The sequence below is a fragment of the Balaenoptera physalus genome (assembly GCF_965194825.1).
Source record: "Balaenoptera physalus genome assembly, chromosome: 15".
Classification (NCBI taxonomy): domain Eukaryota; kingdom Metazoa; phylum Chordata; class Mammalia; order Artiodactyla; family Balaenopteridae; genus Balaenoptera; species Balaenoptera physalus.
The window spans coordinates 51,371,985-51,398,605 of NC_138894.1; the positions used below are offsets into that span (position 1 = coordinate 51,371,985).

Genomic DNA, 26,621 nt, shown 5'->3' on the forward strand with positions numbered 1-26,621 from the left:
GATAAGAGAAAAGGTTGAAAGAGAGAGAGTAAAGGGAAAAAGTTGTAAGAGCCTAGGCAAATTACTACTTTGGACTTCAATTTTCTGATTTCTGAAACTAGATAATCTCGAAAGTATTTTTTAGGTCTAAATGTTATCATTTAGGAGATAGTCATGGGTGAGAGGTAATTTAAAGGAATTCAAATGTAGAGTAATGAAAATAGAAATAAAAAGATGGAAGAAGACTAGAGAGAAAAGATATTTACTGAATGTCTGTGATTCCAAATGAAATTTACATAACTGTAGTATACCTAACATTTTTACTCGGGTTATTCCTACTCTCTTTTCCCAGTTACAAACATACTTTTCTCCACAATGATAGCGTGACTAAACTAAGCTCTTATACATTAAGTAATATAGCCACAGTATGTGCTCAATGAGGATTTAACTTACTGACAGAACGTGTACCAAGTTGATTACATAAAACAGGATTTTCCCTTCAGCTCTCTGAATTTTTAACCATGACCTCCTGACCACGCTGTTGTCTTTTCTCTGCCATGACACGTGATCTGACTGCTGCAGTATAGTCTCCTTGTTTTTGTAAGTAACTAGTTCTGGGTGTTACCTTTACCTAAGAGACCCACTTTTCCACTTATACTGCCATTTGCTTTGGGCAATTCATTACTCATTATTTGCTTTAAGTATAAATCAGTCACAAGTTGGATTTAACTCACTTTACTATTATTCTTGCTTGTTCTGTACATCTCAAATTGTGGTTTAGGACTCTTGTTACTCAACTGATCTTTGGGACACAAACTTAGTAGGGAGTGTCTAGTCCAGACTGCCAAATGAGTGTTTAGCTTGGAGAATGTCATTTCATAACTCTTAATAGTAAGCAACAATTTTTAAAACACTGTGCTTGGTCTCAGATCATTTATTCTTTTTATTTATTCAAACATTTGGTTAGGATATATGCTAATTTTTAGAGAATAAGATGAGGTCCCTGCTGTCAGGGAGCTTACATTCTAGTGAGAAAGTGAGAGGCATAAAGGCAATTAGTATTGGAAGACCCATGATAGAATGATGTACCAAAAACGGGAATTAGTTGTTATACTGTGGGGTGGGGCTGATGGAGTAAATAGTCTACGATCGTAAGGATGATTCAGTGTTAAAAAGGCGACAGTGTAATTCACTACATTAACATATTAAATGAGAAGAATCAGATGGGAGTAGATGTAGGAAAAATTCAGCACCAGTTAAGATATTGGACAGGAATAGGAGGGAACTTAATTTGAAGAAAGGTATTCATCAGAAAATTACAGTGAACATTATGCATTCATGGCAAAGCATTAAAAGCAGTCCCATGAAATTTGTGAACAAGATAAGGATAGCTCTTATCTCCATTATTATTTGTTAATACAGTAAGTAAAGAAACAGAAATGAGATGTACGATTGGAAAGGAGGAGATAAAACTGTCATTTGCTGACAGTATTTTTTTTACTGAGAAAATCCAAGAAAATGAACTGAATAAACTAAATTTTGAAAGGTGGTCAATCAGAAGTGCAATATACAAAAACTACAGTTTTCCTATTATACACTAGCAATGACCAGGTAGCCAATGTGATAGAAAACAAATCCATTTCACAAACAAAAACCCAAGGAGGAAAAAAAATCCTACTTAAATGTAAAGACATTTGGGGGGAAATTTTAAAATTTTACTAATGCAAATGTCAGTCTTTATCAAATTAATATTTTTAATAAAATCCTAATAAATCTCAACAAGCTTTTTCATAGAATCTTATAAATATCCTAACATTCATAGAAAAGAGCAGCATGTATGACTAAGCAGGACAATTTACTTGTTATTTATTTATTTATTTTAAGCAGGACAGCTTAGAAAGCAAAAACAAAAGAGAGGGAATTGCTCTTATAGAATCAAGATGCCAATAAAGGTATAGTAATATTTAGAAGGTTTTAATGACTTAAGAATAGACAAATGGGTTAAAGGAACAGAATAGACTCCAAAAGTGTATCCACACTTACATGGGAATCTAGTATGATCATAGAGATCAGTGGGAAACAATAAGCTCTTCAGTAATCAATGTTGGGATAATTGATTATCAATATGGAAAAACTACAAATTTTATTCAAGAGAACCTGCAAGAGTACCAACAAAACAACCTGTTAGAGTTTAGCAGGGTTTCTAAAGATAAGAGCAATACACAAAAATTGATTGCATTTACATATCAGTAGTAACCTACTAGCAAATATATTTTTAAAATATTACATTCACACAGCAAAAACTAGAAGGTATTTAAGACTATAGCTAATAAAAGGCCTTCCTAGAGAAAATTATAAAGTGGTTTTGAAAAAGGACCCAATGGATATGATCCCAAAAGCAGAGCAATAAAAGCAAAAATAGACCAATAGGATTGCATTAAGCTAAAAAACTTATGTGCAATAAAGGAAACAGTCAACAAAATGAAAAGGCAATCTATGGTAGTTATAAATGTAATTATAGTAATAGATTTTGATCGACTGATAATTATGGGGAACGAGTGTATACTGATGTAAACAAACACACACACACACATAAGTAAATTGAAGATAGGTGAATATCAGATTATTGACATAGTTTCAAAGTATGTCTTAACAAAATAATAATTACAAGAGGAAAATAGTAACTATAATGGAGAAAACTGGCAGATACCAGTTTAGTCAAGTGATAAAAGTGAATATCATCAGTAATGGGCTAAATTGAAATCATGTACCACCTCTGAGGATGCATTGGAGAAGATCAGAGCATCTCTTCTATATTTTTCCTGTCACAGATACATAACCTGAACTTAATTATGAGTAATATACGATTTAATCAGACAAACCCAATTGAAGGACATTCTATGAAAGTACTGGCCTGTAACCTTTTAAAGTGTCTAGGTCATGAATTTCAAGGAAAGATAGAAATTGTTCCAGCCGAAAGAGACTAAAGATTGCAATTCAGATTACTGAATGCAAAGTGTGGTTCTGAACTAGATCCTTTTCCTATAAATCCATTCCTATTTGGAACAACAAACTTGAATGGATTCTAAAGATTGGATTATAATAATTGTATAATTGTTAATTTCCCAATTTTGATAGTTATATGTGTTTGTACAAGATAAATACCAAAATATTTGTGGACTATTTGGTATCAGGTCAGCAATTTATTCTCAAGTGGTTTAGGAAAAAGGCTGTACTTGTCCCGGCAACTTTTCTGTAAGTCTGATATTGCCTCATAGGTCATTTAGTCTCTTTCATTCATTTCAGTTTTTTTTTTTTTTTTCCCTCTGTGTGCTTTGGAATTTTTTTTTTCCTGTTTATTCAAGTTCACTAATCTTTTGTTATAGTTCCCTATCTTCTGTTAAGCATATGCAATGAATTTTTCATTTCAGATACTGTATTTTTTAGCTTTAGAAGTTCCATTTGGGTTTTTAAAAAGTAGTTTACATTTTTCTCCACATAATGTTTGTTTTTTTTTAAGTCCTTTAGTATATTCATAATAGCTGCTTTGAAATCCTTGTCTACTCTTTCCATGGTCTCTTTCATTTCTGGATCTGTTTCTACTAACTGTTTCTATTTTCTTTCCTGGTTACAAATCACTTTTTTTTTTTTGCTTCTTTGCATGTCTAGTAATTTTTAATTTTATATTGGACATTGTGATTATTACATTGTGGTGTCTGGATCTTGTTCTTTAAGCAGTGTTGAATTTTGTTTTGGCAGGTTGTCAAGTTACTTGCAATCAGCTTGATCCCTTTTTGTTTTGTTTTTTTTGGCCGTTCTGCATAGCACGCGAGATCTTAGTTCCCTGACCAGGGATTGAACTCATGTCCCCTGCAGCGGAAGCACAGAGTCCCAACCACTGGACAGCCAGGGAATTCCCAGCTTGATCCTTTCAGTGCTTGTTTTAACAGCTTTGTCAGGGAGCTTCTGGAATAGCTTTTACTTAACTGCTAGTTTAGTTCCAAGACATGACTCTTCTGAGGTCTCTACTAATGCTCTAGGTGTTTACTCTGGCTGTTCGGAGCTTAAATTCCTCTGCACTTTGTGAGCTTTGGGTGTTGTTTAACTTCCAGCTTTTCTGTGCTTGTACTCTGCTCAGCCTCCTGGAGTTTTAGGATACATACATATAACTTAGTATTTAGCCAAAATCTTATGGGCATATTTTGGGAGCTTTTTGTTTGTATAGCTCCGTTGTGTCTGGTATTCTTTAACTCCCTTGAACTCCAAACTTTGTCTCCTCAAGTTCAGTGAGACGTGGGCTACCCCTCCTTATACCTCATTCTGGAAAGTACCTTACTGCTTCACCAGGCATTACAGTCTTGCATTACTTGCTGTTCAAAGTCTGAAAATAGTTATTTTGTATGTTTTGTCCAGTTTTCTAATTCTTGAAGGCAAAAGGGCAAATCTGGTACTAACTAGTCCTTCCTATTTGATCTTTTAGCTGAGTTTAGTTGTATTATTTTCTCACTTAGTACTATGAGCAATCTCAGTGTAGATGGTTGAGCTGATCCAGTGTCAGGGATTGACAGTATGAATGTGATCAAAGGACAGAAGGATCAATGTTGGGAAGGCTGGCAAGAGAATAGTTGAAGTAAAAGCAATAGTTCTCAGAGTATGGTTTGAGGATCCTTTTCAGAGGGTCCATAGGAGTTTCCTACTTCTAACTAAATATCCACGTGAGGCTGATTTTTTCTTCATATACATGAACCAAAATAACACAGACAGTAGATTGAATGTGGAAGCAAAGGTGAACATCAGCCTCTTCTTTTAAGTTAAACCAGATATTAAAGAGATTTGTAAAAATGGTGAAACAATGCCAGTCTTCTCACTAAAATTTTTTTGGTTTGGTATTTGTAAGCATGTAATAGGTTTATTATTTTTTTAATGAGTTAATAAGTAAACAAATAATTGTGAAATTTTCTGTTTTATTTTCTAATACAGTAAATATTGATAAATATAGCCCACAAAAACAGAAGAATTGCTGAAATAAAGCACCATAAAGTGCTGTCTAGGGAAGGAACTGAAGGGATTAGGAGTGCAATAGACAGTGTAAAATAAGGAAGGGATTAAGGAATGAGAGGTTTCTGTTCAGTTCCTATTCTCTATTGGATAGGTGTCAGTTTCTTTACTTCTCTGCATTCTCCTGTGGAGGTGCCTGCATTTAAAGTCGTAGGATAGTACTCTGTCCCAGCAACTTCTTAGGTTTCTGCTTTATGATACTATGCACTCAGCCCTTGCATAGGGAATCCTGATTTACTGTCTGCCATTTCACCTGGCAATGTCTTTTTCTAGTTTGCCCTCCTTGTCCTAATGAGGAACTAGATCATCCTTACTTATGTTCTGGCATTAACTTACCCTTCTGTTCTGGTGCCACCCCTTTTAAATTTCCCATTCTTTAAAAAAAATTTTTAATTAAAAATTTAAATTTTCTTCAGCTTTATTGACATATAGTTGACAAATAAAATTGTAATATATTTAAAGTGTGTATAGTGGTGGTTTGATGTATGTATACATGTGAATGGATTCCCACCATCTAGTTAATTGACATGTCCATCACCTCACATTTTTACCTTTGTGTGTGAACATTTAAGTTCTACACTCTTAACAAATTTCAATTATATAATACAGTAGTTACCATGTTTTACATTAGATCTTTAGGCCTTATTCATCTTATAACTGAAAGTTTGTATCCTTTTTTCAACCTCTCCATATTCCCACCCAACTCCCCCGCTCCCAGACGCTGGCAACTGCTTTTCTACTCTCTGTTTCTATGAGTTTGACTTTTTTTTTAGATTCTACATATAAGTAAGAATATATAGTATTTTTCTCTTTCTGGGTTATTTCACTTAGCATGATGCCCTCAAGTTTCATCCATGTTTTCACAAATGGCAGTATTTCTTTCTTTCTCATGTCTGAATAATATTCTTCTCTCTGTCTCTCTATATATGCATGTGTATGTTTGTGTATGTGTGTGTCTATATATATATATATTTCCTATGTTTTTTATCCGTTTATCTGTTGAAGGACATTTGGGTTGTTTCCATATCTTGGCTATTGCAAATAATGCTGCAGTGAACATGGGAGTGCCAGTACCTCTTTGAGATCCTGTTTATTTCCTTTGGTTTATATACCCAGAAGTGGGATTGCTGGATCATATGTTAGTTCTATTTTTAAGTTTTTGAGGAACCTCCACAGTGGTTGCACCAGGACATTCTCAACAACAGTGCACAAGGGGTCCATTTTCTCCACATCCTCACCAGCACTTATGTCTTGTCTTTTTGATGATTGCCATTCCAACAGGTGTGAGGCTCTTTGTGGTTCTGATTTGCATTTTCCTGATTATTAGTGATGTTGAGCACCTTTTCATGTACCTGTTGGCCATTTGTATGTCTTTTTTGGAAAAATGCCTATTCAGTTCCTCTGCCCATTTTAAAATCAGATTTTTTTTTTTGCTATTGAGCTGTATGAGTACTTTATATATTTTGGACATTAACCCCTATTAGATATATGATTTGCAAATATGTTCTCCCACTCAGTAGTTTACCTTTTCATTTTGTTGATTGTATACATCGCTGTCCAGAAGCTTTTTAGTTTGATGTTAGTCACGCTTGTTTATTTTTGCTTTTGTTGCCTTTGTTTTTGTTTATTTATTTATTTATTTTTTTATTTATGGCTGTGTTGGGTCTTCGCTTCTGCGCGAGGGCTTTCTCTAGTTGTGGCAAGCGGGGGCCACTCTTCATCGCCGTGCGCGGGCCTCTCACTATCACGGCCTCTCCTGTTGTGGAGCACAGGCTCCAGACGCGCAGGGTCAGTAGTTGTGGCTCACGGGCCCAGCTGCTCCGCGGCATGTGGGATCTTCCCAGACCGGGGCTCGAACCCGTGACCCCTGCATTGGCAGGCAGACTCTCAACCACTGCGCCACCAGGGAAGCCCATTGCCTTTGTTTTTGGTGTCACTGAATTTCTCATTCTTAATTGTGTCCTACCTATTATTCTTGTTCAGTTTCTGCTACTTCAAACTCATTCAACCCTTTGCTTTTATTGAATCTACAAAGTTTACCCAAGATAAACATGTTCTCTTGTGTCATCACTTCACTCTTTAATTTCTCAGGGACATTGCCCACTCAAATATAGTCTCCATTTTCCAGTGAGAAGATACAACATTTATTGGTTATCAGCCTATATTTTACATTCTTGATTTAAATAGATTTATTTTGGGTGGTGGAAATATATATACTCAAAAGGAATAAAATGTTATTCATTGCAGGAAGGTGGAGAGACAAAATGAGAATGAAGGGCAACATCTGACTTACATTTTGCCACTGTCTTTGAAATATCAAATGCATTTATATCAATTAAAAGCACAGAATACATGTCAGAGTAATCATATGTCCTTTTAGATCATCTGTTAATGAAGATGAATACACAGTTTGTTTAAAGAAAAAATGTATTATATGATTATTTTTAGTCATATATAAGTTGATAGGTATATTTCAATATAACTTTTAAAGTATTTCTTTTTTTATTTCTTATAGTAATCCTAAATCGGAGAGTCAGAGAGTAAATAAAAAAGTCAACAATGATGCCTCACTTAGAATTCATAATCTATCCATTTTGGTGAGACAGATAAAATTTTATTACCAGGTAAGTGGTTCTTTTTTTAATCTAGTGTTTTAATAACTCCTTGCATATTCACATTTTTGTGTTGTTTAGTATCGATCACCTAATATATACTAAATGCTTATTATATACCAGATACTGGTCTGTTTGCTGGAGGTTGAGTAGTAATAACACAGCTTATTTCTTATGCATTGTTAAAGATACAAGCATGCACTTCATAATTATCTAATTTGCAGATAATTTTTGTATTTTATGAATTTTAAATTTTTAAAATTTCCTGAGAATTTATATAGAGTAACACTTTGTTAGCCTACTAGAATTTTGCCTTTGAAAAATATACTTTTTATTCCTTTTTTTAACTTAAATTGGATGCATATTTCAGAGTTTGAACATGAGCTTTTTTTTTTTTTTAATTTTATTATATTTTATTTTTGGCTGTGTTGGGTCTTTGTTGCTGTGCACGGGCTTTCTCTAGTTGCAAGGAGCGGGGGCAACTCTTCATTGTGGTGTATGGGCTTCTCATTGCAGTGGCTTCTGTTGTTGCAGAGCACGGGCTCTAGGCGTGTGGGCTTCAGTAGTTGCAGCATGTGGGCTCAGTAGTTGTGGCGTGCGGGCTCTAGGGCATGCAGGCTTCAGTAGTTGTGGTGCACGGGCTCAGTAGTTGTGGTGCACGGGCTTAGTTGCTCTGTGGCGTGTGGGATATTCCCAGACCAGGGCTCGAACCTGTGTCGCCTGCATTGGCAGGCGGATTCTTAACCACTGCGCCATCAGGGAAGTCCTGAACGTGAGCATTCTTAAGGCTATTAGTATGCCTCAAAGAATTGCTATAGCTGTATCACACAAATTTTGGTATGTTGTATTTTTTAAAATGCTTATTTTTAGTCATTTTCTAATTTTTCTTATGATTTTTTATTTCACTTAGGAGTATTCATTAGAAGTATGCTTTTAGATTTCTAAACACATGGTATTTTTCAAGCAGTCTTTTTGGTTTTGATTGTTGGTCAAAGAACGTGGTTTGTATGATAATGATTCTTTGACATTTGTTAATAATAACTTTGGCTTGGTGTATATGTTGTCACTTTTCATTAAAGTTCCATGTGTGCTTGAAAAAGAGTGTATTCTCTAATTGTTTGGGTACAGAGTTAGAGCAAGCTTGTTTGTTAATTGTAATGTTCAAACTTTTGCAGCCTGATTAATGTTGTCTCTTGATCTATCAGTTATAGAGAAATATGAGTTGAAATCTCCCATTATTATGGTGGATTTGTCAAGTTTTCCTTTATACACTTTAAAACTAGGTTATTCAGTGCAAACAACTTTAGAGTTGTTATATTATTCTGGAGAAATTATACCACTTATAATTGTTTCTACATATTTTTCTTTCTACTGGTTTAAAATTTTTCACCCCACTTCTGTTTCTTGGGAGGCTATCCTTGAAATTTAACTTTTCATACGTTTCATAGCAAAGGCCAAAAGTAATCAATACCTTACTCTTTTTATGTATTAGTACTATGACCTTAGAATGTTTAATTTCCCCATTATGATTTTTAAGCTGTTCTTATTTTGTATTTTAGTTCTGTTTTTAAACCCCATAAATTAAATATTGAAAGTACTGTTAAATAACTCAAATCAGTGTTCTTTTAGATCAAGCTACATGTTTTCCTTTTTTTCCTCCTCATGGTTTTCTTTTATATCTCAGACCTGCCTTTGGTATTATTTTCTTACCGAAGTCATCCTTTAATTGTTTGTTTAGAGAAGGCTTGTTGATAGTAAAGTTTATCAATGTCTGTCTGACAATGCCTTTATTTCACCCTTGTTCTTGAAAGGTAATTTTATTGGGTATGTAGTTTTAGGTTAACAATTACTTTTCTCTCAGTGTTTTGCAGATTTTTACCTTCTCTCTCTGGAGTCCTTTTTGTTTTGGAGAAACCAGCTGTCAGTCAAATATTTGTTCTTAGGTTAAACTGTCTTTTTCTCTCTCCTGGCTGCTACTACTACCTCTTCTAATATTGCCTCTTTTCTATTAACCTGATTTTCCTCAGATACTTTTATTACATGTATATTAGACTTTCCTACTCTATCCTCCATGCTTATTAAACTTTCTTTTACATTACAGTTCACAATCTTGTGCTACATCCTGAGTATTTTTTTTCAAGACTATCTCTCCAGTTTGATAATTTGCCCCTCATATCTTCTGTTTAGCCCACTGATTAAGTTTTGCCTCTCAGTAATCATAGCTTTCATTTGTAGAAGTTCTGTTTGGTTCTTTTTCATCTGCTTTTTCATTTTGTTTATTAATCATTCTTTTAAAATTTTTTCCTTCCTTTATTTCTTCAGAAATTTAAAAAATGTCTATTTTTTATTTTATGTTGGATAATTACAAAATCTGAAATCAGATCTATGGGGATCTGAATCTGCCCTTTGTTTTCTGCTTGCTGTTTCTCGTGGTGGTAGCTGTTGTGGCAGTGTGTGTGTGTGTGTGTGTGTGTGTGTGTGTGTGTGAATTGTGAGCTCATTTTGTGGGGGGAAATTTATCTGTGGGAAAATACTTCTGGGTCTGGGCCAAGGACGGATTGCTTCAGAGAGGATTTGTTTCCTTTTGTGTGGCCAAGCCTGAAAAACTTTTCATTTAATTTATTTTAAGCAGCTTTATATTATTGTAGAAGCATACTTGTATACTGTATTTAGAAAACTAGAAAAAATGAGAAAATACAAACATAATTTCAGGGCCTGGAGATTACCATTATTAGCACCTGAATATATGTACTTCTGGATCTCTTTTTCTGCATTTGTGTGTTTGTAAATTATGTATTTATGTGTTTACATATGTATTTTTTAAAAAATATATTTATTTATTTATATTTATTTTTGGCTGTGTTGGGTCTTCGTTTCTGTGCAAGGGCTTTCTCCATTTGCGGCGAGCGGGGGCCACTCTTCATCGCAGTGCGCGGGCCTCTCACCATCGTGGCCTCTCCCGTTGCGGAGCACAGGCTTCAGACGCCGCAGGCTCAGTAGTTGTGGCTCATGGGCTTAGTCACTCTGTGGCATGTGGGATCTTCCTAGACCAGGGCTCGAACCCGTGTCCCCTGCATTGGCAGGCAGATTCTTAACCACTGCGCCACCAGTGAAGCCCTACATATGTATTGTTTAACTGGGACTACATTATCGCAGGTTCTTAGGGAAACAACCCTCCTCAATCTCAAGCAAAGGCCAAGAACAGCTTCTTCTGTGTCTTATTTGCAGGGTTCAGTTTTTTATTTTATTTTATCTTTTGACAGTTACCTTTTTATTTTCTTTTGAGCTCAGTCAATAAATTTTAAAAGATTTTTAAAAAGCTATCCAGCATTTTTGAACTCCTTCCTTCCTTTCTTTCTAATATTTAGTATTCCTCATTGCCAGAAATAAAAATCTGTGCTAGGTTTTTTATAAACTTAAAAAAAACTTTTTCCAATATTCCTTCTCTCATTTTCCTCTCTTTGATTTGAGTGAGTTAGGTTCTATGTTATATCTGTTTTGTCTTTTATTCTTATTTTGTGTCAGTATTTCTAGATACATTAAACAAATGACTAGATAAAGGGATGCAGTGACTCATTTTGACAATCTTCATCAATCTTGCCCTTATTAGAATGTTGTTAGATCTTTGGTTTCACACTATCTTTAGGCAGGTGCAAGTTTTTCTTGAAAATTTTGTGAGACTCCTTGGGAAAGAAGACATAAAAGGCAAGGGGATTTCTTCATCAGAATCTTAAATCATTTGTCAGTGCAACCTAATTCTGTGTTGTCTACTATTGCTTTTTTTTTTTTAACAGCTTTATTCAGATATAATTCACATACTGTACAGCCCATTTAAAGTGTCCTATTCAGTGGTTTTTAGTATATATACAGAGTTATACGACCATCTACACAACCAATTTTGGAACATTTTTATCACCCCAAAAAGAAACCCTGTATCTGTTAGCAGTCACTCCCCATTTCCCCGAACCCTGCATACACACGCATCACCATCATCACCCCACCACCACCCCAGCCTTAGGCATCTGCTAATCTATTTTCTGTCTCTATAGACTTGCTTATTGTAGACATTTCATAAAAGTACAATTGTACAGTATGTGGTCTTTTGTTACTGGCTTCTTTCATTTAGCATAATGATTTCAAGGTTCATCCATGTTGTAGCATGTAGTAATGTTTCATTCTTTTTTATTAAACTACTGTTTTCTTGTTCTTTGTCTTCCTCCTGCCCAAGCTAGGTATTGAAATTGTCTTTGTATTGATCATATTAATTTAATGAAGTTATAGTCACAGAGAGATTTGGGGATGAGGGAATTGTAAAATCCATCAGTTCAACAGTTTAGATAAGAGGTTCTCAGTGGAGGGTGATTTTATCACCTGGGGGACATTTAGCAATGACTGGAGACATTTTTGGTTGTCGTACCTAGGAGTACTACTGGCATTAGTGGATAGAAGCCAGGAATGTGGCTAAGCATCTTGCAATGCACAGGACACTTCCTCGTGTTTAAGAATTATCCAGCCCAAACAAACATGTGCCTGTCAAATCCAAAACATTATATCACATCGAATTATAGTTCTCTCAGTAAATGTGCTTAACTTTTATGTCACAGGGACAAAGTGGTATAAAAATCTATCTTAAATTCTGGAGTCCAGATATTTAAAATATTTGCATATTTGTCTTTAATATGACATAGTGTGAAATATTTAATAATGTGAAACATTTAATTAACGATATAATAATCAAAATGTATTTTATACAGTGTATTTAAATCCTGGCTCTCTGTTATGTAGCAGTTGTATAAATGGTACAAATTACTTCCTTGAGCTTTAATGTCTTCATCTATAAAATGAAGATAATACTAAGCTGGCAGCTGAGCATTACATAAATTAATAGAGATGAGCGTCTTGCAATGTTTCCTGAGCCAGACACTGTTTTAGGTGCTGGGGATGTGGTCGTAAGTGGCACACATAACAAACAAGATTCCTGTCCTCACAGAGGAGGAGAGAAGCTGGCTAAGCTGACCAAGAAGGAGATACAGGAGGAAAACTAGACAAGCCGTGGTATCACGAAAGCCTACAAAATAAAATGCTTCTAAAAAGAGGGAATGTCAAAAACATACTTGAGGGAATTGATTGCAAAGGGGCACAGGGAAGCTTTTTGAAATAATGAAAATGTTGGTATCATGACTGAAATGGTGGTTTCAAAACTGTGTACATTTGTCAAAACTCATTAAATTGTACACATAAAATTGGTGATTTTTATTGCATGTACATTATACCTCAATAAGTCTGATTTCTAGAAAATGTATATGTCGTTGAAAACAATTTTTTAAAAAGGGCAAAGGAGCTGTTCTAGATGAAGGGAGACTAAAGAGGTGTGACAAGTGGAGACAATGTATCTTTGGTTGGATTCTGAATCTCTCCCCCCAAAAGCTATAAAGAATATTTTGGTGGCAAATGTGGAAATATGAATGTGGATTATATATTAAACTGTATTGTATCAATGTTAAAAAAAATTATCCAGCCCAAAATGTTAGTTGTGCTAAAATTGAGAAGCCCAAATGTTAATAGTGCCAAGATGATATTATTATTAATTATTTGATTTGTCTTGACTGTCACCATTTTTTTAGACACACCTGTAAATATTTCATTAACATTTGCAGGATGACCACTTACACCCTTTTCTTTTCATTATAAGTTTGAATATCAGTGAACTATTGTAACTTAGAACTAGAAGTGATTGAGTATCTTAACATTTTGTCAATGTAGTTTCAGATACTTAAAACATAAAATATTACTGAGCGTTGAAATTCCGCTTATACCACTGAACCAGTTTACCAAACCCTCTCTACCACCTCCCTTTCATGCTTCATAGTCTTCCATAAAATCTTTCTAAGGCACTTCTAAGGTATCTTCAGAAATAGGTCATCCATCTTATTTACATGATTAATTGACTTACTAAAATGATTTTTTATTTTCATGTGTTAAAACCAAGATACACATGACCCAGTTTAATATATGACAGATTTCAAATTAAAGGCCAAATCAGTGCAGTTATTGTCATCTGTTAAATTACCTGACTGTTGGGAAAACCAAAAATTTCCCTGAAAATCTTTCTAAAACAATCAAAAGTATTTTGTTGTATCTCATACACCCCTCAGAAAAAGTATTTGAGGTAAAATATTTTGTACATTTTGATTGTTCTGACTCGCAGAAGGAGTGAGTATGGGTAGGTTAAAATTCACAAATGTATGATGTCTCCAGGTTTGTTTTTTTTTTAATGTGTTGTTAAGCATCAAGATCATCTTGCAAAAATGATTCTTAGGGAGGAAGAAAATTGACAGAATACCCTGAGATGATTGGTAGTGGGGGGAATTACTTCAGTGGATCTTTTCAGTAATGATAAGTTAATTTAAGTGTTAGTATTCTTCCCTTTTTTATTTTAATGATGTAGAATATGTAAAAACTCAGTAAAAATTACAATATTCAGATTGCCCTTCTGTTCTGCTGCCTTTCATTGAATGCCAAGGCATTGAGGCTATGGTGATGAACAGGACAGGCCGTGGCCCTGTTCTCTAGGAGAGGGATAATAGACAAGTAAATAACTAAATCAAATAATTTTGATTGTGATAAATAAGGACAGTGAATGTGAGAGGTCTTGAGAGAAGTAACTGGTAACTTTAGATTATCAGAAAGATTGTTGAACATACACTTCATTACATTTAAGTGGCAATTCAGACCTTTTCAAATAATTGCTTGATACATAGCAAGCATCTCTTTTTGTCTTGCAAATATTAAAAAATTTTCAAGTCAGAAAATAAGTAAATTATAGCTGTTATGGAAAATTACCTTGGCGCTTTGATTTTTTTTTAAAGTTATTTTTATTCCTGTGAATGAAGGCGAGAAGGTGAATTTGATTATCAGAGACACAGTTTACAAGTAAAAATCTTAGTCCATTTTTAGGATTCTGTCAGCAGCTGTTGTTTGGTATGCCTGCACAAGCTGCAGTTTAAATAAATACTAAAAGAAGCAAGGTGATTCTTCAGCCACCATTAAAATAATGAACTGAATCATTTGAGGCCCAAAAGACAAGAACACTTTACAATTAAGAAATTTATTAGGAAGTTTTTGCATGTTTGATGTCACTAATAGTAAAAGTAAAAATTAGGTCTAGTACCATTAATTTAGTTGCCAGAGAAAGCAGGTACTTTTTAAGGTTTTTCTTTAACATCTGTTATAATAAGCAACATTTGGAGTATTTTTGATACTTTGGTCAGATTTTCTTTCCTTTTAACATCATTCATTGAATTTTTTTCTACATCCTACTAAAATATAATAAAATAGTCTTAATTCTTTTCACTAGTAACACAGATAAAAGGCTGAATACAAACAGTATGATAAATGTAATTATGTTTGAGTTTTTAAAACAGATTTACAGTCTCAAAGGAGAGACTGTCATTCCAGTATATTCTAGAAATCTTTGAAGCCCATATTTAGTACCTTAGAAATGTATAGTTTTAGTTTTAGTATTTTGTTCAGTGTGATTCAAGAAAGGGAAATGAGCCCAGACCTTTGCCAGAAGTATTGTTTAAGTTCTTACTGTGAAGGAAGTGTTATGGATAACTTGTAGGAAGAAGGAGAAACCTGGTTTAAGTTGTCTTTGAATAGTCTCTAGTGTCTGTCTGGCACAAACTTGAAATAGTCTTTCTTACAGTGCTTTAGCAACATGAATTTCAATTCACAGAAAGTTGTATATCAGTTTTAAAAGTTTCTAAACTAAAACTAAAAAAATAATTAATATACCATTTTTATAGAAAAGTTATACAAAGCCAATTAAAAATAATAGGAATGAAATTACTTGTATCTTTCAAAGCACTTCTACTATTATTTTCCTATTAAGATAATCTCTGCCAGTTCTTTCTTGGTCTGTCTTTATTTTTATTAATTATTGATTTTCTGTAAATCTTTCTGGACTGTCTTCATACCAGGATAGATTTTCTACCGATTCAGTGAAGCTTTGCTTTAATGGTCTTGAAAATTCTCAAATTCTCTATATTTGAATATTTGCATATCTTTCAAAAATTGCATCCTTCTCCTTATCTCCACCTCCACCAATATTCCTTCTTTTTTTTTTTTTTTAAATGCTATTCTTGTCTGCTTACATTCTTTTTTATTTATGTATGTATGTATGTATGTATGTATGTATGGCTATGTTGGGTCTTCGTTTCTGTGCGAGGGCTTTCTCTAGTTGTGGCAAGCGGGGGCCACGCCTCATCGCGGTGCGCGGGCCTCTCACTATCGCGGCCTCTCGTTGCCGAGCACAGGCGCCAGACGCGCAGGCTCAGTAGTTGTGGCTCACGGGCCGAGTTGCTCCGCGGCATGTGGGATCTTCCCAGACCAGGGCCCGAATCCGTGTCCCCTGCATTGGCAGGCAGATGCTCAACCACTGCGCCACCAGGGAAGCCCCAATATTCCTTCTTGTTCCCTGGTTTCTTTTTATTATTAGCCCTTATCACCAAAAACATTTACTTATTTTCTTTCTACCCCTATGAAAATGTAAATTCCATGGGAGCAAGGATTTTTGTTTCTTCATTGCTTTATTTCCAGTATCTAGAACAATGTCTGACAGATAATAAACATGCAATAAATATTTGTTGAATGATTGGCTGTCCTGATTTTCTCAAAACTTTCTCCACTTTCAGTTGTATTGCTAAAATTCTTTCTTTTTCTATACATTTTTAAATAGATTTCTTATCACTTTACTAACAAATTGAAATCTCTTCATTTATTCATTTACATATTTTATCATTCTTAACCCATTAATTAACAACAAATTAATTGTTGCTCCTGCTTAACAAAGTAGTATTTATCTTGGACTAATTTATGTATTGTTTTTCCATTTCTTAGCACCTTAATAATGAACATCTTTAGAGCTAGGTGAAGTCTGGGAAGTCTCAGGATGATATAGTAGAGCTTTAATGATAACAATCAGTTTTTCTAACCTCTGATTTCTTTTATGTCTTGTGTATTTTTTAATGTTACTTGTAAGATTGGAATTGGGAAATAGGAATTTTTACAAAAACGTAGCTAGAATTCTCTGAAGAACCCATAGAACCAAATAGAGGTTTTAGAATAATTTGGGTTTTTTAAATTTGTATAATTTTTAGTTGCCTTACCTAATATTAGCACTTTCAGACATAACAAAATCAGTACTTGGAAATAAAGTAAAAGGTAGATTTTTTTCTTCATTAACTCTAATATTTAATAACCATCATTTGGGCTTCCCTGGTGGCGCAGTGGTTAAGAATCTGCCTGACAATGCAGGGGACACGGGTTCGAGCCCTGGTCTGGGAAGATCCCTCATGCTGCGGAGCAGCTAAGCCTGTGCACCACAACGACTGAGCCTGTGCTCTAAAGCCCGCGAGCCACAACTGCTGAGCCTGCATGCCACAACTACTGAAGCTGGCGCTCCTAGAGCCCGTGCTCCACAAGAGAAGCCTCCGCGATGAGAAGCCCGCGCACCGCAATGAAGAGTAACCCCCGCTCGCTGCAACTAGAGAAAGCCCACACATAGCAACGAAGACCCAACGCAGCCAAAAATAAATAAATAAAATAAATTTGTTAAAAAATAATAACCACCATTTAAAAAAACTTTACACTTTTGTTTCACTTCTTACCCTTCTCAGCAAAAGTCACACACATAGTAAGTCAAGGAGCTGAAATTTAAGCCTTAGTTTTCTGACTTGACTCTACCATAGTACTCTATACTAGGCAAACAGATTCCGCCATACTAGAGTACACCTTTAGATACACAGAGGTACGTTTGAATTTGCTTCATCCAAATATAATCGAACTTGATAGTGTAAAGGTTAAGCAAACTGTATTAACACAAGAGGTCATTGATGGTACCATATGATGAAAGAATATATGAGACTGCTTTTATCTTTGTGGAGAGACTAAGTTAGCATTAGATAATGAGGTATCAGAATAGGCAGGAGGTGGGGAGCCACCTGAGGAAGAGGATGTAAGAAAGAGGTGGTGAACCATATTAAAGATTAGTACCCACTTGGACAATTTCCTTATAACTCTGCCAACATAGAATGTTACATGGTACATCAATAAAATAAATTGCCTTGACTTAGATTATCTCCACTAAAAAGGATATAAACAAAACAATGATTTCTTTTTTTAATGCATCTCTCTTATTTATGCTTTCTTTTAAATATGTACAAATATAGTCCTGAAAATTTTGCTTTAGGGTAAGGAAACTAAAAATTACAATTAATTTGAAATTTATTTCTTTAAGTCCATTTAGCTGTTACATACTTGGCTATAGAATATTTTATCTTGGCATAACTTGCTTTTAACTGGAAAACTCATTTATTAAATACCCAAACTCAGTATCAATCCTTGGAATAAGTGATTTTAGCAATTTTTGACACTTACTATTTTTAACTGTATTTACTAATGTGATGCACATACTGAATATGTAGTTTTCTTTAAATGTGTGCATATTTTTGGTGTTAGTATTTTTAAGACTAGTAAATATAATACTGAAGAAATTTTTTGAAACTTTCTAATACATATCTGCAACAAATTACAGATAAAATATCAATTCTACCTAGCCTCTGGTGTCATGTCACACTCTGGCTATGGGAAACCGCTTTTGTGGATCTAGAATCACACATCTTTAAAAAAGTAATACAGGTTAACTTTTCATGGTTATTTGCTTCCTCATCATAGTGTTAAGTAAAGAATGATTCAGAAAGAATTGAATACTTACAAAAAATTATTCCTCAGCAACTAGTTAGTTATGTCTGAATGTGTAGTGAAAGCCAAATTGTAAAGACACTCACAGTTATTTCATAATCTTGCAAAGATTCAGTATTATCACATTAAACTCATCAATCCTGTAGTCTAATTCATCCCAGACCCTTTGTAGCATGTGATAGACATGGTGTGTTCTCTCATTTCCTCAAAGAAGAGGTAGTATAAATAGAAGATGCATACCTGGTGTATAACCAAAATGAGTAATTTGGAGGCATTCAATTTTCTGAATCATCCTGTACCATCAGAATTTGTATGTATTCTTGTCACAAAAAATTTGACAGAAGTTAAAGGAAGTAAAACATGAATTGTAGATAGGAGAGAAATAATGAGTCACTGAGGAAGAGCTCACTTTCATGAAATACTCATAAGACAAGATTTTTAATAAACTAACTAGCTTTCTTAATTTTACTATCAGTTGATTTTTTAGTTCTCTCACAAAAAAAACCCAAAAAGAATACACATACTTGATCTTTTTATTGAGGAAGATTGTTTAATTATCTAATACCTAAAATTCAGATTTCCAAATAATAGGTATTAGACCAGTTCAACTTGGACACTTATTTGATGGACATTTGATACGTTATTAACTTAAGCCTATCTGATAATTACAATTTTAGTTATTTAATTCATTAACTTATAGTTACAAAAGATTTAAGACTTTTTAGACATCTTTTTTTCACATTTTTTTAGCTTTTTAATTGCAGTTACCTCTGTAGGTATAGTATGCCTACAGAGATGTGCACGAATCGTTAAGTTGTAGCTTGTTGAGTAATTATCCTGTCAGCATTACCCATATAACAACCTTTGGATATCTTTTTATAGGAGACTTTGCAGCAGTTGATCATGATGTCATTGCCAAATGTCTTAATCATTGGCAAAAATCCCTTTTCTGGTAAGTATTAAAATTAGCATAATGTGATCATAAAGTCTTATCTTTGTGTAATATTATGATGCTTACCAAGATCTTGCTAATTTCCATTAACTCACTAGGTTTTTTGTGAGTCTATAGGGAAAGTTGGAGGTGATATTCCATTTTACATAGAGAAAATAAACAGAATACTTGTAAGTCATAGATGGGATCAGACATACATTTTACATTAAGTCCAGTGTTTTGTTGACTCTACCAAGTTGATACTTTTCTGTGATGATTTTTAGTGTCTTATAAACAAGTATAGAAGATAAAAGTACAGCAGTTATACGCTTAAAAGAACATAACCTTAGAAAAGAAGTGATTTTGAAATAATTTCTAGGTTTTATAGCTACTATCTACCATTGCCAAAGTTGTTTGAATCTGAGGTTTTACTGATTGATATGCTGTAATTTATATTAAACTACTTTTGAGTGGAAAAAAGATGAGAAGCAGTTTCTTAGATCATTTAAATTATTTTCTTCAAAGTTTCTGCCCTTTACCAGATTTTAATTGCGACATGTTCAGGGTTTTAATTTTTGAACAGTTGGGGAAATTAGCAGCTACCTAACAGTTTCAACAAAGGACTTATTCTTACAGGCTACATGTAACCCAAATCAAGTATATTTTCTCCAATTCCCAGTCTCACCCTCAGTCAAAACAAACAAAAATAAAACCAAAATAAAAACAATCCAAGCAGCTGTTTTCATTGAGCAAACTACCAATTAGATGGGGTGAATTAGGAGTTTAGATACTCTTTCAAGATATTCTGGAATATTTGAATATACAAATAAAAAATGTAAAAAACATTTTGTATGTAGAATGGAATTGTTTTCAATTCCACATGCATTTAGTAATTACTTACCAAGTTAGAGGGACCAGGAATATAAAGAAAATGGTTTATGCTCTGGAGGGTCTTGTGTTGTGATGAGAGATACACAGATTACTGGGAAATCATGTAATAATTGGTGCAAAATAGAGAGATGTAAAAATGTTAAGGCTTATAAAATATGGAGCCATTGATTATTCTTAAAGTTGGTAGATTAGTGAGGGTTGGAGACCATTGGTGGTTGGGTCAGGGAAGACTACACAGAGATGTTAGAGCTGTGCCTAGGATTGAGATTAGATTAGTAAGTAGTTCATTAGAGGGACGAAGGGTAGGGAAGAAAGACAGGCAGAGGGAGTAACAAGTTAAGGCAGTGGTGTGTGTATGTATGTATGTATATCTGGGGAAGCGTGATTAGTGTGGCTAAGAAAGTAGGTTGTTTCATGGAGAGTAGGAGGAAATGTTTGAGAAGAAGACAGATTGGCCTGATGGTGAAATTCTGGCCAGAGAAGTGACTTATTTTTTTGTCAGCTGAATGTTTTACGAAAATTTGAATTGAATGTTGTTGGACAGTGAATGTACTGTCCAGTTCTGTTACAGACCATTAACTTTATCCAGCTTGTTATATACATTTATTTTACCAGCCTCACCGTAACTGATACTTAAGGTTTTGATTCTCGTGGATCTACACAGGGGAAAGCCATTTAAATTTTATAGGTAGATGAATCATATAAGGTCTGTGTTTTAGAAAGAAAACACCAACAGGCCTAACCGTTTTGGCTGGCTGTGGCATGTCTCTATAGTAGCGGCTCCTCATTTGGTATGCTGGTGTAGTATGATGACTTACGAAGAAGCAGTAGATTTAGAGTTAGCATCCTTTATCACACAGAACTTTGAAAGCTGTTTTATCTGTACTGCAGCCCTTCAAAATTGCTCTTACCACATTGTGCACACACAGAGCTGCTTTTCTGAATTCTCCACTGTACTTAATCCCTTGGTCAAGTTGTTGTGAATATCACCTCTAGAAGTAATTCTACCGCTGTAAGAGAGTTGAACTAAAGTAAAATGTTGTACTTAGTAATTGTTTTTATTTCAGAACAAGGCACAGAAGAAGTTAAAAAGTTGCTTTTACTTTTACTGGGTTGTGCAGTTCAGGTAAGTTAAAATAATTCTTCATATTTTTATTTTAATAACTTTTTATAAATTTTTCAGGCTCTAGTTTCTGAAAGACTTAAGGATGGGCCATTGGTGTTCAAAGTCCATGTTAGAAATTTTTAAGTAACTGTATAACCTCCTAAGGAGAAGGTTTTTGAAGAAAAACACTCATTCTGTTACTTTATTTCAAACTTTATATTATCAGATAGTCATAATCATTTAAAACATTTAATTATTCTTTTTTTTTATTCGAGGCTTTTAAAGGCCCCAGCTTTTCAAGTTTCCCTAGAGGTACCCTTAAAAACCTCTCCCAGAACATTCTTATGATTTATGCATGCATGTGTGTGTGTTACAGAAGGGAAGAGGATTGATGATCAAAAGGAGGCAGAAATTATGAAATCACGATAATCTGCTGGCTTAGGAATCAATTACTGTAATAGAATTAGAAGTAACTTTAGTGCCCATAACACTTTAAAAACTGTATATAAAGATAAAAGAGAGCTTAATTTTAAGTGGAAAAAAATTTGCTGATGATTATTTAGTCTTCACAAGAGTCTTTATCGTTGTAAGTAAAACTGTTTATAGTTCTCTTTTTAACACCAGATTCTTTTTATGCTCTAGAGCTGGGCTGTCAGTAGAATAGCCACTAGCCATGCGTTGCTATTTAAGTTTAAATTAGTTACAATTGAATAAAATTACAGTTTCAATTTCTCAGTTGCACTAGCTATATTTCAATACTCAGTAGCCACAGTTAGCTAGTGAGTACTTGTATTGGACAACACTGATACTCTGATTACTCAACTTCAAAGTTTGAATCTTCTCATTCTATCTTTTTTCCGTCTTGGTACTCTTTCTCGTTTCTAGCCTTCAAGAACCTATCAACTTCATTCGATATTCTTTAAGAAAACCTAACCTATTTATAAAACATTTTCAGAATTCTTAAAACTTTCAGAGTTTGAAAAGAGGTGAGATTTAGTACAAATTGTGGGTATTTTAAGGTAAAGGAAGAATTCTCATTGATTTGTGTTGAGACTGTGTTACAGGGTGAGCTTTTAAAGGTAGTATAAATAAACAGTGGCTCTAGGACTTAGAAAAGGGAAGTGTATGTGTTTAAACTGAAGGCAGACAAAGGTATGGCAGTTGAATTGGGGGACCCTTCAGTGAGTCATACTTATTATAACCCTGCCATTTTATATATGTTCATTGGCTCAAACTATACATAAGTCACTTTTGGAAGCATAACATTTAAGAATTGGGGTTCCCATACCTAAAAAGTTAGTTATTTTATATATGCCACAAATGTACTATCTGAAAGTCATTCTTAATTGTTCTCACTATGCCTGTCAAATATTATTTACTAGACCAAAAAAATTCTTGTTTTTAAACCTGGTAGTTTTTATCACATCCCCCTAAAACTCTGACTTCCTAGTCATAGCTGGGAACTGTACATTTCTCATAATTTAATTTTAAATTTAATTTAAAATTAATTTTAATTTAATTTAATTTTAAATTAAATTTAATTTCTATATCATCCTAATAATTTTGTTTTTATAGGATGAGGAACTTTCTGCACTGATGGAAATGTGCTTAATTAAATTAAATTTTATAGGAGTAGAAATAAAATATTATGATGTACAATAATCATTAGAGAGATGCAAATCAAAACTACAATGAGGTATCACCTCACACCAGTCAGAATGGCCATCATCAAAAAATCTACAAACAATAAATGCTGGAGAGGGTGTGGAGAAGGGGAACCCTCTTGCACTGTTGGTGGGAATGTAAATTGATACAGCCACTATGGAGAACAGCATGGAGGTTCCTTAAAAAACTAAAAATAGAATTACCATATGACCCAGCAATCCCACTGCTGGGCATATACCCCGAGAAAACCATGATTCAAAAACAGTCATGTACCACAATGTTCATTGCAGCACTATTTACAATGGCCAGGACATGGAAGCAACCTAGGTGTCCATCGACAGATGAATGGGTAAAGAAGATGTGGCACATATATACAATGAAATATTACTCAGCCATAAAAAGAAACAAAACTGAGTTATTTGTAGTGAAGTGGATGGACCTGGACCTAGAGTCTGTCATACAGAGTGAAGTAAGTCAGAAAGAGAAAAACAAATACTGTATGCTAACATATATATGGAATCTAAAAAAAAAAATGGTTCTGATGAACCTAGGGGCAGGGCAGGAATAAAGACACAGACGTAGAGAATGGACTTGAGGACACGGGGAGGGGGAAGGGTAAGCTGGGACGAAATGAGAGCGTAGCACTGACATATATACACTACCAAATGTAGAATAGATAGCTAGTGGGAAGCAGCTGCATGGCACAGGGAGATCAGCTTGGTGCTTTGTGACCACCTAGAGGGGTGGGATAAGGAGGGTGAGAGGGAGATGCAAGAGGGAGAGGATATGGGGATATACGTATGCATATAGCTGATTCACTTTGTTATACAGCAGAAACTAACACAACACTGTAAAGCAATTATACTCCAATAAAGATGTTTAAAAAAAATGTTATGATATAATAAATGTGTACAGTGTAAATCAGAACATTGCTAAGTTTCTTACTGACCAAAGAGCCAGTTTTCCTTTTTTGAGTATAGTGTGTTTACTAGTAGTTCAGTAATTGGCCCAAGAGATGCGACTAAGCTAGACAAGGCAGTGCTGTCTGTTTTGTATGCACTTCTCATTTGGTAGCTGTAAGAATACAGTTAAACGCAGTTGGATTGCAGTATAAGAGATGTAGACAAGAGGCAGAGAGTAAGATGCATGTTAAACTGTTATTCAGTACTGAATGGAAAGAAAAAGATGAGGTTTGCATTGTAATATTTTTAGTTTATATGAAGTTTTTTAAAAGGTACACAATAAATAATTGCTGCCTTTATTCCACTTGATACATGTGTACTTGTATATACATTCTTAAATTTTGCCCCTGGTAACTTTGTGTTAGAAACAAATCAAATATTTATTGTATTACCTTATATGTGTTGAACTGGGCCACAAAAGTAGGTTTCTTTTATTGAGATTGATAGGATGAAGATGTGAGAATGAATTGTAAGCCTGACGTAAAAATTGCTTAAAATTTTTTTTCCAAGAAAAAGGGCTGTGTTGTTTGATGATAGGCAAAGACTGACTGAGCATTTTGGCTGTATTCCGAATTCTGCCACTGACTCACTGTGTTTTTTGGCAAGTAACTTATCCTCTCTGAAACAAGTTCTTGATTCTTTACTTCTCTGTTTGTGAAGTTAGCCTAATTATATTGTACTGACCTTAGATGGTTTGTGTAATGGTTACCCGCTTTAGAACTTACAACTTCTCAGCATAAAAATGGTATGGATTTTCAGTATGTTGCTTTTTAAATAAATATTTCTAAATTGTTATCTTTTTATTAGGTAAGTATATTAGAGATCATTTAAATGCAAAACAAAACCCTCATTGTGCTGTTCAAAATGTAGCCAAGCTTTTTAGCCTAATGAATTTTTGGTTATTTACAACATAGTAACAACTATACCCTATAAAGTATGAATGATTGTTTTATTCGTTTCTCTTAGTGTCAGAAAAAAGAAGAATTTATTGAAAGAATTCAAAGTTTAGATTTTGATACAAAAGCAGCAGTTGCCGCACATATTCAAGAGGTAATAATCTGTATACAATTTTTATGTATTTTTTATGAAGCTTGTGGTATGTTTTATTTGTATGTCTCTCCAAATATAGTCATGGATTAAGCAAGAATAAATCAAAGTCAATTATAGATGAACTCTGCTTTTAGAAAAATTATCTTCTTTTCTTTAGACATAGTTTCTTACATGAATTATCTTCTGCATGGCACAGTGCTTACTACAGATGTACTGTTGCCTTTATCCATAGGGGTATAGGCAGAAAGTGCTATTTGAGGAATGTATATTTCTTTGTTAGACATCACAGCATGAATAGTATAGTAAATGGAAGCAGCACAAAGTGGATCACTGCCTGTAATTCAAAACTAAAGTGAGGTAAGATGATAATACTAACCTATTAGTATTATGTCATCCCAGTGATTTTTTTTTTTTAGTGAATGGGCACAGCATAATTTCTACTGAAGATATTACTTGAATTATAAACACATTAGTGATTTATAACATCCATATAAAAACCTAAATGGAGGACATAGTGTACAATGTCAAATAATTGAAGCTAATATTTATTTGTTAAGATTGTTTTAAGATTGTTTTTAAAAGCTGCTATTTCTGCATCTCTCTAGTCTTGGGCTTTTAATCTTGTGTACTTTAGAGTTTTTAGAACTACAGCATGTTAAATTTTACATGTTGATTAGAACGAGAACTAAGGAAAGGGAGAGAGTTTTAAATAGAATTGTTGTGTTTAAATATTCTCTATTTAAATGACTTTGTGTTCCATATATCATCTTTTCTCTTAGTTAATATTCAAAGAGCCCCGCTTTCTGGTCAGTAATATTGTCAACAGTAAGTGTATTATTCTACAAGATAGAGTTTTGTTGGTAGTTTCCCTTTATATATACATACATATGTTTGTTTCTGTTAGCTTTGTGATTTGTATTTGATTTTGAATAAATGCTGAGTACCTCAAGTTACTAAATTTACCACCATTCTTGAAAGTGTTATTTTTGCTGTTTATTGTGAAAGTTAAAGCAAAATATCAGAATCACAGTGAGAAATGGAAAGCAAGAAATAAGTATTTCACTTATATAACTTTTCCATTCTTTTAAAACTCTTTATATTGGGCGTCCCTTTCTCCTAAGGTTCTATGACAGTGTCTTCTTCAGAATCTATAAAGACTTAGCTTTTCAAGTATAAAAGTGCAATAACCTACATCCTACAGGATTAAAACTTTTGCTTTTGAATTCAAGTACAATCAACTTAGTTTTATCTAAGGAAAAGATTAATTGAGTTTGTTAAAGCAGTTGTCAGACCTATTAGTATTACCTTCCCTTAGGAATGCCTTGAATTAAATATTTTATTTTTGGGACTTCCCTGGCGGTCCAGTAGTTAGGACTCCATGCTCTCAATGCACGGGGGGAGGGTGCGGGTTCGATCCCTGGTTGGGGAACTAAGATCCCACGTGCTGCGCGGTGTGGCCCAAAAAAAAGAAATTAAAAAAATTAAATATCTTATTTTTTAGTTGACTGAATTCATTTAAAGATTACATTTAGTAAAAATAATTTTTAGTAGAAGCCTTTTCATCATTCATTAATTTCAAGATATCATATTTGCTTTTCATATTT

The 26,621-nt window shown here is 34.1% G+C and overlaps 1 protein-coding gene across 7 annotated transcripts in view; it reads left to right on the forward strand.

Moving 5' to 3' along the window:
* Positions 1–26,621, forward strand: part of CCDC88A (coiled-coil domain containing 88A) — a 123,326-nt gene that overhangs the window by 21,609 nt on the left and 75,096 nt on the right. For all 7 annotated transcript variants that reach the window (XM_082426227.1, XM_082426228.1, XM_082426229.1 and 4 more), the window contains 4 exons: positions 7,553–7,661; positions 19,296–19,365; positions 21,303–21,361; positions 24,934–25,017. In XM_082426227.1, coding sequence (XP_082282353.1) covers positions 7,553–7,661; positions 19,296–19,365; positions 21,303–21,361; positions 24,934–25,017 — 322 coding nt within the window. The remainder of the gene's footprint in view (positions 1–7,552; positions 7,662–19,295; positions 19,366–21,302; positions 21,362–24,933; positions 25,018–26,621) is intronic.